This window comes from Theobroma cacao, chromosome 1, assembly GCF_000208745.1.
Source record: "Theobroma cacao cultivar B97-61/B2 chromosome 1, Criollo_cocoa_genome_V2, whole genome shotgun sequence".
NCBI lineage: Eukaryota > Viridiplantae > Streptophyta > Magnoliopsida > Malvales > Malvaceae > Theobroma > Theobroma cacao.
Window position 1 is genome coordinate 6,858,036 of NC_030850.1, and position 17,141 is coordinate 6,875,176.

The following is a 17,141-nucleotide window of genomic DNA, read 5'->3' on the forward strand; positions in this document are numbered from 1 at the left end:
TTTGCATAATTTTTTTTTTTTTTTTTATATATATATAAATATATATATAATATATATATATATATCTTGTTTTATTTATTGGATGTCCCATAAGTAATTATGTTAACTGATTCATATTTTTATGCGCAAATACTTTACTGTGTTTTAGTAATTATTTTTTGTCTAATTGTCATTCGGTAATTCTGTTAACTTATTAATATTTGTAATTGTAGCCTAATAATTTACATGTGGCAACATTCTTAATCAATATGTAGAGTTTAATACTCCACCGTGTATAGAATAATTTTTCCTATGTTAATGATTTTTGTTAAATCTATCTTAGTTCTTAATAAACATACGACAACCTTCTAAATTTGCTTCAAGAGTTCAAAAACTTCATCACTAGTTTAAACAATAATTTTCTATATATTAGTTTATCTTGTTTTACTTTATAAGTACCATTAGATTTTGTACCTAGAAAAAAAAAATCCTTTGGTTATTATTAGTGGGTGGATTGCACACTGTCCCAACTTTTTTGTGTTAGTTTTCTTTTGATTATTAACCTTTAAGTTGTTTTAATTGGGTCCTTCCGTATTTCAATTCATTCCATTGAATTTAGTGTATAATTAGATATATCATGCACCACATGTCAACATCAACGTCATGGCATTTTGTTTCAAATCTTGGACATGTAGGATTTTTGTTAAATACAACAGAAAACATTAAAATTAACTAAGCAAGTAATTAAAAAATTTGGCCATTTTTTTTAAATTAACAGCATAATACCTAGAAAGATCTTTGAATTATTAAAAAAAATTCAAATAACTTATTATTCTTTATTACATTTATTAAAATTTTATATATTTTTTAAATTAAGTAAACTTTTATGGCTCATTGTTGATTAATTTTTATTAATCAAAATATTATTTATTATTTTATGTCATGTGGTGCTAATGTTGACATATAATAATAATGATAATATGACATGCTGATATAGAATGATGACATAATCATATGAAAATTTTCACCTTTCATGTTAATATCGTATGGATAAAAAAATAACAAGTGATATTTTAATTAATAATAATTAATCAATCATTATTATAAAAATTTATTTTATCGAAAATAAAGTACAACAGTTTTATTACATTGTAATAGAAGAATAAGAATTTATTTAACTTTTTTGATACTTTTTCTTTAACGGCTGAGCTATGGGGCATTTATCAAGATTTGACATTGTGTTGGAATAGAGGTCTCAGGAAAATTTGTGTGGAAACTGATTCTATGTTAGCTCTACAAAAATTTATTCTCAATCTTCTATGTTAGATCCGAATGTTCAGTTATTGAGAGGGATTAAAGAGCTTCTTCAACAAAGTTTTGATGTTACAATTTCTCACGTACATCGTGAAGTCAATCAGTGTACCGATTGGATGGCAACACATACAAAAAATCTAGAATTGTGTTTACATATTTTCGAATATCCACCACATGATATTGTTTCCTATTTATTTGCATACAGTCTAGGCATATCATAGCCTAGGATGATGTAATATTTTTTATCTTTTCCCTTATATATATATAAAAAAAAAAACTTATTCAAACATTATACTAAAAATGAAAGGTTCTTCCCTTTCAACTCGCTCAATTTCCTCTGTTCAAGATCCTTTCTTTTATGGACGAAGGATGTAGTCCCAAAGGAGATCATCACATCTTCTTCTCACTTGAATATATTTAAGAAGCAATTGCAGCTTTAACAATTTTGTTTGTTTTGTGTAGAATGACTATTTCCTTAATATACAAATATACATATATGAAGGCATTGTTACAAAAGAAAATTGCAAATTTTTCGTCAACAAAATCTTATTTTAATGGCAAAAGAGACGTTCTAAAATTTATATCGGTGCCATTACAATCATAAATGGATTTCATCCAATTCTATGCTAATTTATTTAATTGATTGATTTTTTTTTAATGTAATGATTATACTATATACGTGAGGAGTTAATGCTTTCCTACTCGTACAATCTTTAATTAAAAGATCGTTGGGCTTTTCTACTTGGACAAGAATTGTCATGGGCCAATCAAGGCTTTTGTTTTAATTGGCACAAATGCAAAGGAACAGTGCAACCTAAATCCACGCCATATTGCCCAAGCTTTACTCACATAATTTATAGCCTACTATTACAATGGGCCAGCATGCCTGTAGAACATAGATTAGCCGATTAGGTTTCTTTAATTGAACACTAATAGCATGTTTGATTGGGAGAATGACTTTATTCTCAAAGAATTTTGATTTTTTTATTTAGTTGAGAAATAGTCCAAAGAATAACTATTTTATAGGGATAGCTATTCTTCAAAATTCTTTAAAACTAAGGAATAACTAATACCACAATTTCCTATGGTATTAGATATTCTATGGTTGAGGAATAAACTCAAAAAATAATAAAAATCAAAATACCTCTTACAAGTTTAAAAAATTACAACTCGATTTTTATAAAATATTATTTTTCTCTCTCACCTCCGTCTCTCCCTTGATTTCAACATTTAATAAAATATTAATAGTTTAAAATATTAAATTATAAATAAAATATTATATTTAAATGATCAATTATTAATAAAATAAATTATAAATTATTCCTATTTAATAACAAAAAAATTAAAAATAAATAAGCATAATATCATTTAAATTATAAATAAAATATTAATAATTAAATAATCAATTATTAATATTTTAAATAAATTAAGAATTATTAATATTTTAAATAAATTATGAATTATTAATATTTAAAAAATAATATAAAATAAAATAAAAATTAATCATAATAATATTTAAATTAAATAAAATATTAATGATTAAATTATAAATAAAATATTAATATTTTAATTAAATTCTAGATTATTAATATTTGAAAAATCTAATAAAAATAAATAATAATATAAATAATAAATGGTGTTTTTTTTCTTTTTATTTTCTATTTTTTTCTTATTCCAAAGTTATTGCTATTAACTAAACACTACAATAAGTCATAATAATTATTCCTGTCATAATTCATTTGTCGTACCAAACTAAGTAATAATTATTCTATTCCATTCCTGTCTATTTCGCCAACCAAATGTATCCTAAGTTGGCTTTTGTTGAGCTTATACATTCTTACATCAATCTATTTTTAGAAGGAAAAAATGAACTTTGAGATTCTATTTTCAAATTACATATTAGGGTGCTAAAAGGATGAAATTCTAAAATTAAATTTGAGTGTTTAACTTAAAATTAATCAGTTGTAGGTGGAGTAACCTATTTTAAACCTAAATTTGATGCTAAAATGCGGCTTAATTAGTCTTTTAACTAATTTTTAGTAAATTAATTTCACTTTGGTCATGGGCATCTGAATTGTTCCATTTAAGTTACAAATTCCTTAAAAGCCATTGCAATTGAATCTTTTGGGCACATATGGTATATATCTTTATCCATTTTAAGTGAGGTCATTCCAAAAACAAAGAAAAAAAAAACCCCAGAAAAGGTTTGGAATTTTAAATATATAGAACGGTTAGTTAACAATCAAAATGACACTTCATTAGAAGATTAGAGACCAAAACTGCATCTTACTTTAAATTAACTAATGCATTCAACACATGTAAAGACAGTTAAATCCAGTTAATAATATGTTGTGAACTTTAATTTTACATGTAAAATATTGATCACATCAGGGGATAAGATTAATTAGTTGGGGAATAGTGAGGAGTAGAGTTCTATCACATGGTATGGACCATCATTTGTAAAAATATTGATCCTTTGATGGGATAAGTAGGGTTGGGTTTATTTTAATTTAATATATATCAAGATAACTAAGTGTATCCAATCTTCATTTTTGTCATTCTCTCCTTCATAGGAAAAGACTCAAAAAGATTTTGAGTAATCCAAAATCCACCAAGGCTCCTCCTTGGTGGGTTGACCAAGCAAAGCTAATAGCAAGGCTAGAGGCGTTGCTCTATGGTCGGTCTTGTTTGAAAAGAAAATAAGAGGAACTAATGTGAAGCGCATGCAACTTAGAATTCGGCTTTATGGGGTCCTTTCACAAGATTTTGTGTATCCATGCAATCTTACATCGCGCCAATCTCCTGCTTCAAAACAAATATTTCTCTCTCGCACTATGCTGAAACTTGCATGTTCTGACTGAAGAGATGACCCCGACTTCAGTTTCACTGGTGCACATATTCCCTATGAACTGCATTTGCATGGAAATGAAGGAGGCTTTTGTTTGAATTCAGCTGGACCTCCATGTGAAAAGCACTTTCGAGTCAATCATTAACTATCAAAAGCCTCCGCTTTACTTAAAAAAAAAAAAGGAATGATTCAGAAGTACATTTAAAATTTTTGACACGTCCTTTTAGCAATCATGCCGTGATAGCAATCACGCCGTGAGAGAAAAAAAGAAATGAGAAGCAACGTGTTCCATGCCAACTCCATGAACATTTTTAATACCAAGGTCGCAAATTTTGGAAGTTGGCATTGTATCCATTTCTGTAGGGACAGGGCCTGCAACCACTGGCGGCACGACACGTCTACATCGGATTATATTACTTTTCCTGTACAACTGTATACCCACTCCGGCGTTTTCAAAAAGTAAATTTAGGCCACATAATTTGCATTCCTGGATGTGTGTTTAAGCTAAGAAAATCTTTCGTACAAAGGGAAACACCATATTTTGTTGGATAACACAATGATCTCTTTCAAGCCATTCATTTTCTCTTCCATTTTCTTTTTTTTTGGTAATTTATAGTACATATTGTACCCCCTTTTTTTTTTTGTATTTGGGCATATGTTTGAAAAGGCAACCAATCAAGCCGAAGTTAGCTGGGAATTAGGTCGCCACTAAAAAGTCAGCATCTCAGTGAAGTTGGGGCCATGAGAACTTGTAATCTCTTGACCACAATTCTCTAGTTGGGTAAGAACGTACTTAATGCTGAAGGGTCTATTTTTAAATAATAAGTATTTATAAAAGTATTATTTATTACATGATATTATCTATGAATTGACAAACACTCAAAAATCGAACAAATTAAATAGCATTACTCATTTTGAAATGACAATATCTCTTGGTCATCTTAATATTCATTGAATAGGTTTCTTTTCTTTATGCATCTAAGCAACCAATAGGAAAACTTAGTTAGAGTTGTATAATATTGTAGTATTAAAGGCTTTGCATAGTAATTTGATCTGAATATCTCTGACAAAATATGAGAATAATCTAATAAGTTAAAAACAATGAAGATATGATAGTGCAGTTATGCAATGTTAAAAGAAAAATCATTAAGTAGGTAGGCTAAATATATCATCACATGCTCCTACTGATATTGGCTTTAATTACCTATCTGTATAATTAGTTAACTAATCCAGGATATTCGTATCTCGAGGGCAGTACTCTCCTTCTGACCTAATGATATGTAGTAATCAGAATTAATTGTTTTTAATTAAATATTGGACCAGTGACATGCTCCCACCAAGAGACTAAATGCCAGTGAAGCAAATACAAAGAAAATGATTCAAAGGAAAATCAGAGGAAGGGACCTTGAAAGTTGAAAGGGATAAGATAAGCTCATAGGCATGCAAGTAAATGGTTGGGACTTGGGAGAATGTGCTCAGGTTAATTTTAAGGAAGTCAGCTGAAGAAGCCCTTGAGCATGTGGGGTGGGGTCAACTTCTCAATGATGATCAAATATTAAAACGCTGCTGCCGCTGCATAGTCCCTAGATTTGGTTAGCCAGTGAGAAATCCGTTCTTGACTGTTACAGTATAATTCATATATGCTTGAAATTGCATTGGTGTCCCCTTGTGCTCGTGCTTTGCTGCTTAGCCCTTTAATTTCAAAAGCTCCTTGTATCTTCTCTCCGTAGAAGAACAAAGTAACCAAAATCATCAAACAAACAATGAAAAAGTGATTGATTCAACAATAATATACAAAAGCTTTACCTAAATCAAGATGAGACTGACAGATAGAGCAGGTAGAGAAGATAAGCGCTACGACCATGAAATGATGCCAGGATTTATGGGAATTATGTGATTTCATAGTAGAAAAACATATGCTTAAGAAAATGATATTAGCAATGCCATGGTTTATTGTTTTTAGATCAGAATGATGTATTCAAGTTAATTAACAAGTAGAACTTATCATGTAAAGAGCTATGTATATATATATACACTGTATGTTATTATAATTAATTAAGACAAAAAAACATATATGATATCATTTTTAAAAAAAAATTGAAAATTTATATAATTAATTGAATTAAGCTTTAATTTCGAATATGCTTTTGGTGCTTTTAAAGTACTACTCTTATTGGAAAAAAAGTGAAATGGATGACTATACACCAAAATATGGCCTGACCCGTCCATTTTAATTTAATTTATTGTTAAAACATTTCAAAATCATTTTTATATTTTAAAATAAAAATTAAATAAGAATAATTATTTTATTAATATAATATAAATATATATTATATATAAATACATATATATTATAATAATATAATATATAATATAATTATATATATCAGATGGAGTTGAGTCGTATTTGAACTTGAGAAATCATGTCCAAATTAACTTGACTTGAGTTGGGCTGAGGTCACGAATTAGGATGGGTAGCTTGACACCTCTACCATGAGTAAATTTTGCAAACAATAAATAAGTAAATAATAGAAACAAAACACACCTTTGGCTTAGCAAGGGATACCATAATAGAAACAAAATACACCTTTGGCTTAGCAAGGGATACCAAATCATCAATTATAGAAGATTTTGTGGAGATATGTCCTCAACAACTAAAGGGGATTTGATATGCTTATATGGCAAAGATTGCTCTCTCAAGCTCTTTTTCATGTATTCAGGTAGATTGTCTGCACACATGCAATACCAATTTATTAAAAAGCGAAACAAAAGAAACCAATTTTTGGTTTTTTTTGAAAATTTGTGCTTAAACTAATTGAACCTTTTCCGACATTACCAAACTTTGCCATAAATTATTTAAAGAAAGAAGTGGTGTATTATTTAGACAAATACTACAAATATACCAAGGACAATTGTTATTTCATATTCAAATTAATGCAGAGTTAATTGTAAATGCGGTGATTTCTCATAGAAACTTTAAAGGGTACCCTGCAAAATACATGTTAACAAAGACTCCCTCAGATGTTTCCCGAGCTTTTAGATCCAAAAGCAATAAAGTTCTATGTCTACTATCTTAAACAACCCTAATAGATTCCAAGATGCTTCCCAATAAGAAGGAAAAAGAAGAAAAGACATGAGTATTTGGCATACTCCAGATGTCCACTATCTTAAGCAAAATGGAAGAAACTTCAATGTTTCACAAACATACAAGACAACAAAGTGAAAAGGAAACGGTTAACAACACTATTTTGGCAGCTGGCCGGGGGACTTGATTGCAATATGTCATATGAGTTGTTTAATTATGTACTAATTGATATTAAATAATCGGGATTATAAAAATCAGAATGCACCTTTTGGCATTAAATGAGAGGAAATCGAGAGAAGATTGAGTGGAGATATGCCCCTAACAACTAGGGACTAATCAAAGCTTAGGTGGCTATAATTGGGCTATATGCCTTCATAAGTTCCATATATATATATATATATATATATATATATATATATATATGTATAGCACACTAGAATTTGATTGGCATACACACCAAATGCATTTGACTCTCCTTCTTCCCTCCACATATCTACGTTTAGCACTTTTGCAGTGGGGATTCTCTGTTCATTGTAAGGTCACCTTTGCACTTTGGGAACTCAGACCATTGTTGTTTGAGGTTAGTTCTTTACTTCTTTCTATCTGATTTGCTCAACTTTTGTCTCCCATATATAAATCTTTTCTGTTCTTCAATAAGAACTAGAGAGTTCCATAAAATCTCTGAAGTTCTATCTATTGGAATACCCGTTAAGAACTTAGTTACGTACTGATTATTTGTTATTGTGGATAGGAAAAAAAAGTAGCTTTCTCATAGCTGTAGACCTTTCCATCACTCATTTCATGGAAATTAACTTGTGTTTCTGTTCTTGTTTTTCCTGTTAAGAACATTCTGTCACAGGATAGTAAACATATCCTATCATTTAGGACCGTGAAAGTTATGATTTCTCTTTCATGGATTTGTTTGCTTGGACAAAGAGAAACCAAGGAAAGAAATGAGAATTGACCAAAGAAACTAGGGACAAACCAAAGATGTTAAAACTTTCAAGAAATTATTATGAAAAACAGTTTGACAAGTCCACTAATTAGCAAAGAGTTAAGTGGAGTACTGTACTAAGAAGCAATTGGGAAGATGTGATATGTGAAAGAAGGAAATTAATCATCTAGGCACTATTAATTTGAAATGCCAACACCAAAAATAATTGAAAGATGAGGTTGTTGCCTAATGTATTCATGGAGGACAGAGCCCTTGGTCTTTTGTTGAAAAAGAATATGCAGCCAAAATGACAGCTTTCCTATTCGATTTTCTTGTTTTGTCACCCATTGGTGAGAAAGTTGAAAACTTTGGGTTGTCTTTATATTTGGTTGGCATTTGGCAAGCCATATGATTTTAGAGGAATATATCTGTTTTTACCTTTTTTTAAAAAAAATTTTTTGGAAGGGTGTGGAAGAATAAGAGCGTCACTGCATATATATTAATATTATTTTGAGTGAGAAGTGATCTTCCTACTATAGCCGGAAAATGATTGCTTCAATAGCCAGAGGGAAGAGTGCATAATAGAATAAAGATAGAATCAGCTTTAGAGCTTGGAAATCCTCATTTTCTTTCCAAGTTTCCCGGCACTAAGCTTGAGGTGACCATAAAAATATTAAATATCATATATAGTGATAATGTATAAACAGTTATAAGTTGCAATGTTATGTGCTTTTGTTATATCCGCTGCTCTTATTAGTTTTTACTTCTTCTTAGCATTTCTAATTGATTGAAAACACAGTTACATAAGATTTTTGAAAGGGTTTATAGCCAATTGGAAGTATAAGAAGATAGATACTCCCACAGTTCAATATTTCCAAAATGTGGATGGTGTTAATCTTGCTGTACCAGAAAAAGGCCAATCCTCACTGTGTGCAGTGAGAGTTGGCATGTGTCCTGATTCAATAGATAAAATTAGGCTTTACAAAGCTGAATTATAAATCGGCAGGAACAGCCAGGCCTTTCCTCTTTATTAAAAAGGAAATACGCAAGCTTAAACAGGGTGTAGCGAATGAGATAGAGATAGAATCAGCAAGTTGGGTGTCAATCATTCTTGATCTGAAATAAACAAATAACCAATCAGATGTGGATGGCTTTTCCTCTATGTTCTACTTTTTGTATTCACTGTCACTTTAGATCCTGTTTGTTGTGTTTTGCTGGTAATCCACTATGAATATACTATTGATTAATAATAGAATAGAGAAAAAAAATGCAGCTTAGCCAGATCATTTTAGTACAGTGGCCATAAAAAAATTTTACACGAGTGTCGAAGGTTAGATCTCACCACTCACACGCCCCCAATCCACATGAGTAGCCGTGCGGATTATAATTTGGTTTGTCAGAAACAACAGATGCTTGCCAGGCAGGGTTTGCCATTCATGGTTTCTGTCATTTTATTTTCTATCAAGGGAATTTAAAGCTATATTCTCATGTGTTCATATCCAAGCATCTAGCCTGTGCAGGAAGAATATTGCAATTTGGTTTTAGAAATTAATTAACAACTTCAATAAAAAAAAAATCAACTAACAAACTCTAGTATAAATAGTGCTAAATGATCTAAAAAGTCATAATTTAAATAATCAAATTTAACATCAAAATATTTAACTCAATAATTGATACATAATTTTTTATTTTTTAAATAAATATATAACCGAATACATATATACAGTATAATCACTTTCAAAATCATATGAAATTATGAACAATGCCATTGTAAGTATTCGACCTTCTCCTTTGTAGTCTAGAGCTCAAACCAGATTATCTATGAGCAACTATTATTTGCCAATAAGAAGACATGTGTGTTAACCTTTGCAAAAAGAAAAAAAAAATGTGGATAGACTTGTCAATAGCAAGTTTCTGATGCATGAACACTGAATGCTTAATCTAAGAATATAAGTAAAACAAATAGTTTTTTGTTTCCTTTTGAATCAATATTCCAAATGCATAATCATGTTTATCCACCAAAGACGGCCTTTCCATGTCATTTTATCTTGCCTCAATTTCAAAGTGTACCTCCTCAGCTTAATAAAAAAAACCAAGATTAAAAAAACAGAACTAAATCCTTTTTCTATTGTTCATGGCATTTTCTACTTTTTCCAGTCAAGGGACATATATATATATATATATATGTATTACCCTTAGTGCAGCCTCAGGTAAGGTTATTTTCCAAATCCTTTTCATCAGGGTGGCATGGATTTATTGTCACATAAAAGCCTCAAAGGCCGTGGCCTTCTCTTTTGCCATGATCTAAAACCTCCAAAAGCCTACATCAAATCATATAGGCTGCTACGGGAAAAAAAAATGGTGTGGTGTAGCCAACCCCATTGCCATCATGACCAAAAGAGAGTGACACTTGGTTTTGGAAGATTCCAAACACTCTCCCAAGGCATTACCGACGGATCAATGCCCCATCACCCATCTTATCATCTCTCTTTAATTTTCTTCAATGTCACACCGTACAACCCCGTAGCTTAGCTCACCTCAGTTCTGTCTCCTTTTTTTAGTCCTTTCTCTTCTGCTAACGTAATTCTCAGGCCAGACCAAAACCAGGCTCATATTTTAGCCAGAAAAAGGCAATGAGTTGGGAGATTGATGGTATCAGAATCTTAGACTTTGTTAGTACATGAAAAAAATCACAGCTATGAGATTGAGAAATCACTGTTTCTTTTCTTCTTGTGTTGGTTGTTTTGAAGAGGGATCACGTGGGAGTAAAGTTTCCTTTATTTCTTTTGGTTCCTTTGATAGAATCAATCTCACTTTCTCTCTGTCAGCAAATTTGTACATGATTCAAAAATGACAAGCCTTGTTAGAGAAATACGGTCTGAAACTCTTGTTAACGAAAATGGCAAAGCAAGGTTGGGTCTGGGAGATTCTTTGAGTATCTGAAAGCTCTATGAGAGAAGAAATGGAAACAAAAGAAAGGGTCTTTCTTTTTTTTTCTTTTCAAGTTCAATGATGACTTCAAAAAAATCTCGACATGAAATCTATTTTATCATGTTTTTTCCTTTGTTGAAGTCCAAAACCCAGAATCCAAAGTGAGGACCCTTTTCGTTTGATGATTATCTTTTTTTGGATTATTTTCCAACAACCCCCCCAAAAACCCGGAATTTTGCTCTGAAAAAAAGACACAACAAAAAATTAACAGACAGAAACAACCAAAAACCCCAAAAACCAGAACAGATGAACAGAGCTAACAAGCTACACTCACATTGCCAGTTTTATCAAACTTCACAAAAACATAACATAAGCTGCAAAAACACCAAGCCCAAGAGAGACACAGAGAAAGAGATGGAGGGAGAGAGTCTGAGTGTGTTGTTGTTGTGCTGACAAGGAAACAAGCCTATATGTTTAATCAGTTGAGGTTTCTTTGCTAGCTCAGAAGAGACTAGTCTGTAAGTATTACTAGTGTTTTTTTTTAACTATTCTTTTTGTTTTTGGGGACTCTTTTCTCCTAAATAGGCTGCTGTAGTTGAGCCTATTACTAGTGCTGTTGGTGTCTCACAGGCTGTGTAATTTAACCATTTAATGCCCCCTCTTGGCCTTTTACAGACTCTCTAAATTAAGCCTAAATTAATCACATAACAGAGCCAACTGTGCAAGCTTTAATGGCTAGTCTCTCTTTTTTTTTTTGAAGTTTTCAAAACTATCGACACCGATATGTGTATGATGTGCTACTTCCTTTTCGCAACCTTTTTCTTCTCAGTACTAAAAAGCTGAATTGTCTGTTTTCTTCTTTTTGAATTTTGCTCTATTGGGGGTACTAAGAGTGATTTAGACCCATGTTATTTTATTTCCCAACTCTACCAGAGTCTACAAATTTCAGGTTCTTTGTTGATGTTCAAATTTTCTTCACTTGTTTATTGGAGTTTTCCATTTTCCTCATGCGGGAACTGTATAATTTATATCAGAGTTGCCTAATTGGGTTCTTCCATTAATTTTGACAACTTTTTGGTGTTACAGATATTTGGTGGAGATAATCCACACCATCATTACCAACAAATAGCCAAGAGAAAGGGAGAGACAAAAGAAAGGGTTAGTTGCAGATAGCACAACTCTAGCTTCTTGTTGCCCGGGCTGCGCCGCTTCTTATTGTCGCTCGTGCGTTTCCAATCCCAAATCTCGAAGCTAATAACACTCTCTCTAAAAGCTATTTGGTTTGCATTGATTTTGTGCTTCTTTTTTATTCTTCTGGTCCTTTGGCTTGGTACCTTTCCTTCCACCGCCAGTTTCTCTCTTTATGTTTACACTTGCCACCCTTTGGTTGCTGTAAAATTGATACAGAGCCCTTGAAGAGTTTCTGGGGTTTGCCAGGTTCCATTTTTTAATGTATTTGAAGGTGTGAAAATTGACTCCTGAGGTGTTGAGCAACCCATGATCACAGGGGGGTCGGTGATAGTTTTTGAATTGTGTTGTTTGCTTTGCATGGAACCCAAGGTACAAGTCTTGAAACCTTTCAAGTATTGGTCTTTGGCTTTAACTAGTTGATTATTGCCAGCATTTCCGGGTTCCGAGTATCAATTTTTTTTTATGTTAATTTTGTATTGGGATCCATAAATGTTAAAGTTTTATAACATGCAAAGAAGGGTTGCTATTGGTGGTCTGCTGGATTAGAAGTTGGATCCTCGAATGTGTCCATGTTTTGGAACTATATATTTTGTTGAATTACTTGGTTCCAATCCCTTTATTTACATAATCAAGAGAGTAAAACTCGGTCCGTGAATTGGGGCTTTGAAAGCTATTAAAGGCTTTCTAAGAAGTTTCTTGGGTTGCATAGAGGAAGTATTAGGAGAGTTAGTTTTGATGTGGAATACTGGTCTTAAGTACAAGACATGCTGAGCTCTGATGAGGTAGAAAATGATGTGTTCTTTGATTCACTGGATTGCTTGTCGGTTGAAGAGCCAGTTGTAGCAAAAGAATTGGAGGGTGGGAATTCAGATTATGAAATTTGGATAAATGAGCCACGAAGTGTGAAGGAAAGACGTGAATGTTTTCTGCTTGGAATGGATCTGGTTGAGTTTGCGAAGTCATCAAAGATCAAGGACTTGGAGAGAATCACAGACTGCAATGGTGCTGTCCCAAGTTCTTCATTTTCTTCTATTAACAATGGAGAAGGGAGTTTGGCTTGTTGTGATAGGGAAATGACTTGTCAAACCAATTTGGTGGTTGATGAATCGGAACAAGAACAGAACACAGCTCTTGAGAGTGAGAATAAGATGTTTTTTTCTACTAAAGGATGTGAACAAAAGGAAGCCCAAGCACATTGGGATGCATGTGAAAATGCTAAAGTTGATAGGAAGAAATTCAAGAAATGGTGGAAACACTTCATGACCATGAGGAAAGGAGAAGTAAGTAGACGTGCATCTAAGGTATCAAAATCAAGTCTCAAAGAACATAAAACAAACAGAATGACTGTTCTGCCCAATAAGAAAGGATACATGGAGTTTACAGCACTTTACATGCGACAAGAAATTCAAGCTCACAAGGGCTTCATCTGGACAATGAAGTTTAGCCCAGATGGTCAGTATTTGGCAAGCGGTGGTGAAGATGGGGTAGTACGTATATGGCATGTCACATCAACGGATGCCCCTCGTAAACCTTTCATGGCTGAGGGCAATTTGGATAGAAAGATAGACAAAGGAAAGTCAGGATTTGGAAGAAAAAAGTCAATCCACTCACTGGTTATTATTCCGAATAAGATTTTTCAGATTGAGGAGTCACCAATGCAAGAGTTTCATGGCCATACAAGTGATGTTTTAGATCTTGCATGGTCCACTACAAATGTGAGTCAATCCTGCAGTCTATCTTACTTTAATTTATTCCGCTTTAGACCTTTGTTTTAGTTTTTTGTTATACTGAATCAAATTTTTGGTTGCAGTTGCTTGTTTCTTCTTCCATAGATAAAACTGTTCGACTGTGGCAAGTTGGCTGCGATCAATGTCTTAATGTTTTCCATCATAATAACTATGGTAACTATGACAGGACTTAAATCCTATCATCCCCTGTTCTGTGATTTTATTTACATTATAGTTCCGTCTAAATTTCTGATCATGCTTATTGTTTTGATGGAAACAGTAACATGCATACAGTTCAATCCCATTGATGACAATTACTTCATCAGTGGTTCTATAGATGGAAAGGTTAGGATCTGGGGAGTGTCTGAGAAGCGAGTTGTTGACTGGGTGGATGTGCGGGACATTATAACTGCTATATGTTACCGGCCAGATGGGAAGGTGTGGTTCTGAATACTTGAATTAATATTCTTTGCTAGTGTTTTGGATTTCACAACTTAGCGATGGTAATCAGTTCATGTCCTTTTATTCTGGCAGGAATTTGTCGTTGGTTCCATCACAGGCACTTGCCACTTTTTTGAAGCATCAGGTATCACCTTTTGCATGATAAGAGTTCTATTGTACTATTCAATTTTAGTTGTTCAATTGTTCCTTTTGTTTTTCTGGCACAGCACCTAAATGTCCTTTCATTCTACCTGAATGTTCTTTTTTTGGTGATATAGGTAGCCATGTTAATTTGGAGGCAGAGATGCATATTCATGGCAGAAAAAAGACCTCTGGCAACAAAATCACAAGTATTCAGGTTTTAAACTGAAGCTCTTGGTGCTGTATGTCTGTTGCTTACGCTAATATTTTTCATTCATTGATAATTAGTTTCATTCCAACTTGCAGTTCTCCCAGGATGAACCACACAAAGTTATGATAACTTCTGAAGATTCCAAGGTCCGAATATTCGATGGGGTAGATATGGTTTGTAAATTTAAAGGTAAGGACTCTGTATTATGTAACTCCTTAGGATTGGGAGATACAATTGAGGCAAAATCATGTAGTGATAACCTAACTTGAAATTGAACTAAATTAGTAATATCTTGTAACGACCTTATATTCATTCCTTATGCTTCTGCTTGGGAAAATGGATGCACCTTACATCATTACCCATGGTTCCACATTTGAAAGGTGTTCATCTTCACATGTTAGGCCTGTCCTTCAGCTGCTGCTTGCTCTGTTCTCATGTTGAGCTTCAGTGTACTTATTTAGTGGACTAAATTTAATCTCTCACGGTCTAGTTTATGAAGAGAGAAACACTAGATCTTTCTTGGACTGCCTTTAATATATTTAGAGTGAAAAGCTGATCCATATGAATATTTACTGATAATGCACCACGTCTTCAAGTACGTGTCTCCCAGTCACAGGTACATTGCATTTTACTAGAATATTGCAAGATTAAGTTTGAGAGATGCAGAGGAGAGAGAGATCTGAATTGATCTCACTTCCTATCAACCTTTACAGCTGTACTAGCTGTGATCTTTTTGTACATATACCTTTCCCTGCATAAGCTTTAATTCTCGGCATACCTTATTACACATGCGATGAATATATAATCTTTTGGTGGCATTCCTTATAACACATCCATTGAATATATAAAGTAGAATTAGACAAGCCTTGAATATTTAATATTATCATGATCTATGCAGTAAGCTTGAAGGTTAAACTATAGCTTTGCCATTTGTGCATGTGTTGTCAATACTTAGATAATTATCCCCTATTGATACTTATGTCACAATTTTCATAAATTAATATTTTCCTTGAATACTGCAGGACTGCCAAAATCAGGAAGTCAGATGTCGGCATCATTTACTTCAACAGGGAAACATATAATCTCAGTTGGAGAAGACTGTCATGTTTATGTCTGGAACTACAATGGCTTTTGCCTCCAAACATCGAAACATACAAAATCTGTTCGTTCTTGCGAGCACTTCTTCTGCGAAGATGTGTCTGTTGCATTACCTTGGTTAGGCCAGGTTGCAGATCAGAGGCACTTACATATTAATGATTGCCGGGCTCGGTCACCCAGAGAGGGTCAAATAGAGGGTGCTTCCGGGATCAGAGATTCAGAACGATTCTCTCTTGGTAACTGGTTCTCCATTGATGGGTCCTGCAAGGTTTCTGCCACGTGGCCTGAAGAAAAGCTTCCTTTGTGTGATGCAGAAGTTTTGGAAGATGAGTATTGTACGTATGACCAGCAGCAGCTCTGTCACAGTAGTGCCAACAATTGCACAACCCTATCAGATACATGGGGGCTCGTGATTGTTGCAGGTGGGTGGAATGGAACAATCAGGACATTCCACAACTATGGATTTCCTGTTAGGCTGTAGGAGTTTGCTTCAGGATTTTTCATAGTCTATTTCTATGAGTTCTTGATGCCATCCACTTTCTAGCGAACTTGCATCTATCTGGGGTTATGCAGTGTGCAAGCTCAGTCAGTCAGCAGCAGTCATCAAAGAAACAATTGTTTCTTTTCCAGATGTAAATGTTCCCAAGTCAGGTTGCTGATACTCAACCCTTTACCCCGCCTGAATTTCAGTAGAGGTCGTTTCTTTTGACATGGTTTGTCATTCCATCATTGTTCGACATTTGGACCATGTCATCGGGGCTTATGTTAGAGCACTTCTCATTTAGGCGGCTCACAATTTTTCATAGTCCTACGGTTTTCTGTGAATAATACCTAAAGTACATAGCGATACAAAGAAGAAATGGAATTACTAACGTTACATGCTGCTCTCTTTCATGTTTTCTTGACCAGCCTCTAATTTAAATTTCATCTTGTTTAATTTGTTAGTACTAGCACATACATGTGTACGTTGTGTCGTCAGTATATATGTAATGTAGGTATGTCTATTTGATCGTTTCGAAAGAAAGATTTCAAATTGGGCCTCCTACATTTTTTTGAATATTTAAATAGCTAACAACTTGCTTATTCTTGAAATTCTGTTCTCTTGGGGGCAACAAAAGATTAACGAGGGATAAAAAGATTTATATATTTTACTAGTTGAGATGAAAACACCTCTCCTTGAGAATTTACAATTGAAAGAAAATCTAAACCAATTAATCAAGGTCAGGTCCTATTACAAGAAC

The 17,141-nt window shown here is 33.1% G+C and overlaps 1 protein-coding gene across 1 annotated transcript; it reads left to right on the forward strand.

Annotated features, from left to right (window-relative positions):
* Positions 11,190-16,805, forward strand: LOC18611795. Its single transcript, XM_018114404.1, has 8 exons — positions 11,190-11,609; positions 12,178-13,997; positions 14,093-14,183; positions 14,290-14,447; positions 14,544-14,595; positions 14,729-14,808; positions 14,898-14,991; positions 15,825-16,805. The coding sequence occupies exons 2-8, from the start codon at positions 13,047-13,049 to the stop codon at positions 16,379-16,381; spliced, it is 1,983 nt and encodes a 660-aa protein (XP_017969893.1). The 5' UTR covers positions 11,190-11,609; positions 12,178-13,046; the 3' UTR covers positions 16,382-16,805.

Bases quoted from the DNA above. Each gene is read 5' to 3' on its own strand.
- LOC18611795 (XM_018114404.1), top strand. From the start codon at position 13,047: ATGCTGAGCTCTGATGAGGTAGAAAATGATGTGTTCTTTGATTCACTG. The intron at 14,184-14,289 runs GTAACTATGACA...TGATGGAAACAG, and splicing joins TTTCCATCATAATAACTATG to TAACATGCATACAGTTCAAT. The intron at 14,596-14,728 runs GTATCACCTTTT...TTGGTGATATAG, and splicing joins CCACTTTTTTGAAGCATCAG to GTAGCCATGTTAATTTGGAG.